Here is a 2,444-nt window from a genome sequence, read left to right as displayed (position 1 = left end):
TGTCTCTAATCATTTGGCCGGTATTATCATAGGGCAAGCAGGAAGTGAAATCAGAACTCTTAAAACCCTCACTGGAGCAAAAATCGTAAGCAGCAGCAGCAGCAGCAGCAGCAGCAGCAGTTTTAGTAGTTGTAGTTGCTGTTATTGTTGTTGCTGAAGTAGTAGCAGCAATTATTACACATACATAACAAACAAACTAAATAAATATATAGATAGATAGATAGATAGATAGATAGATAAATAAATAAACAAATTAAATAAACAAACAAACAAACAAATAAATAAATAAAGAGATAAATAAATAGCAAGAATTGCTTTTGTTATTTTGTGCATTTGTTTGTATAGGTGCTGTCTCCTCACGGAATGTACTTCCCAGGGACGTCTGACAGAGTTGCTGCAATTGAAGGTGCAGAGACAGCAGTGCTGCATGTAGTTGATTGGTTAATAGATAAGCTGCAGACAGCAGCAGAAGATGCTGCAAACCCTCTGCAGCAGCAGCAGCAACAACAACAACAGATGCAGATGCAGCAGCAGATTCAGCTCCAGATGCAGCAGCAGCAGCAAGGAGGAGACGATCTCTACCACCTCCAACAACAACAACAGCAGCAGCAGCAGCAGCAGCAGCAGCAGCAGCAAGTTGTTTGCTTGCGTTTATGCGTTCCTCGTGCTGTAGTAGGATCTCTAATAGGCAAGAACGGCGGGTATATTCAGTCCTTGAGGATTGCAACAGGTGCCTCGATAAATATATCGCCTTTGTTTGTGAAGGCAGAAGAAGCATGTGCCGAAAGAGTAATATCTATTGAGTGCAGAAAGAAACAAAGTTTAAGAGCTGCAGCATTCACGCTGCTTAAACGGATTAATACGCATCAAGATAAGGCTTCCTGTAGACATGTTTGTTATTATAGAAGACATAACTTCGAGTCTCCTCTTGCAGATGCAGCAGCAGCAGCAGCATCTACCCCTGCTGCTGCTGCTGCTGCTGTTGCTGCCGCTGCTGCTGCTGCTGCAGCTGCTGCAACAGCAAACCCAGCAAACCCACAGACTAATAACGCAGAAACAGCAACACGCCTCAGATATCTCCAGCAGCAAAAACAGCAACAGCAGCAACAGCAGCAACAGCAGCAACAGATGCAGCAGCAGCAACAGCAGCAGAAAGAACGAGACATGTTGAGGAGAAGAGCAATCTCACTTGTCATGGGAACCCCCTGTGCTGCTGCTGCTGCACACCTCGATGTGCATAACAGCAGCACCAGCAGCAGCAGCAGCATCGCCAGCAGCAACAACAGCGTTAACAGCAGCACCAGCAACATCGCAGCAGCAGCAGAAGATGGATTTGCTGTTGCTTTCAAACGCTTCTGTGAAGCTCGAGCAACCGCCAAGGCAGCAACTAAGAATACTGCAGCAGCAGCAGCAGCAGCAGCAGCAGCAGCAGCAGTGAAGCCTGCACCCACCAGTCTCACCCGCAATATGAGAGAAGTGATTGAGCAGTCGCGCAGCAGCTGCAAGGGAGCAGCAGCAGCAGCAGCAGCAGTCCCCGACGTGGTAGCAGCAGAAGCAGCAGCAGCAACAACTACACCAACAGCAGCAGCAACAGCAGCAGCAGCAGCAGCAGCAGGGAAAGGCCCCGATGTGCCGTGGGATCTCTCTTCCTGCAGCACTGCTGCAGGAAGCACTGACAAGCTACCAACTGTCTCTCATGAAGAAAACAGCAGCAACAACAGCAGCAGCGGTGGTGCTGTTGCTCCGAGGGAGCTGCAGCTGCAGCAGCAACAGCAGCAGCAGCAGCAGCAACAACAACAACCCAGCCTGGCTTTACTAGTACTCGTCGCAGTCTTCCTCGCCGCCCTTCTACATATCTTCTCACGCAATTAACTCCACATACATCATTACTACCTATCCTGCAGCAGCAGCAGCAGCAGCAGCAGCAGCAGCAGCAGCAGCAGCAGCAGCAGCAGGACTGGCTGGCCTTGTGTATTTTTGGATAAACCCCTCACTCCCCCTGCGCATTCCGACAATGTTCCTTCTTCAAGGTAATAATGTCTTTTCTCTGCCTGCCCTGCTGCAGCAGCAGCAGCAGCAACAGCAGCAACAGCAGCAGCAGCAGCAGCAGCAGCAGCAGGCGCGGAATAGTTTTTGGCGTTCGGGTGTTATTGCGGTTTTGCAGCATAATTTTCAGTTGTCTCTTATCGCTATTCTTGAATTAAATTAAATTAAATAAATATATTTATATTTATATTTATATTTATATTTATATTTATATTTATATTTATATTTATATCTATATTTATATTTATACTTCTTTATATGTACAAAATGAAATAATAAATTTTCGTCTTTTTGCTCTTGTATTTATATCGAAGTTATTACCGTCTCTCTTCTCAATGCCTTCTATCTTTCTAGTGTATAACCACCTATAAGCAGCATTTGCTGCAGCTGCTGCTGCT

At 46.4% G+C, this 2,444-nt stretch overlaps 1 protein-coding gene across 1 annotated transcript in view; it reads left to right on the top strand.

Moving 5' to 3' along the window:
* The window catches only part of EAH_00060230 (KH domain-containing protein, putative), a gene marked incomplete at both ends in the record, with an annotated part of 2,264 nt that extends 392 nt beyond the window's left edge, over positions 1–1,872 (top strand). Inside the window, 2 exons of the mRNA XM_013393493.1 lie at positions 1–85; positions 346–1,872. The exon at positions 1–85 is cut by the window's left edge and continues 392 nt beyond it. Coding sequence (XP_013248947.1) covers positions 1–85; positions 346–1,872 — 1,612 coding nt within the window. The remainder of the gene's footprint in view (positions 86–345) is intronic.
* Between the last annotated feature and the right edge of the window lie 572 nt (positions 1,873–2,444).

The sequence above is a fragment of the Eimeria acervulina genome, genomic scaffold (assembly GCF_000499425.1).
Source record: "Eimeria acervulina Houghton genomic scaffold, Eah_scaff1483, whole genome shotgun sequence".
Lineage (NCBI taxonomy): Eukaryota > Apicomplexa > Conoidasida > Eucoccidiorida > Eimeriidae > Eimeria > Eimeria acervulina.
The sequence above is the reverse complement of the archived record's forward strand: the minus strand, read 5'-3'. Positions and strand labels throughout refer to the sequence as shown.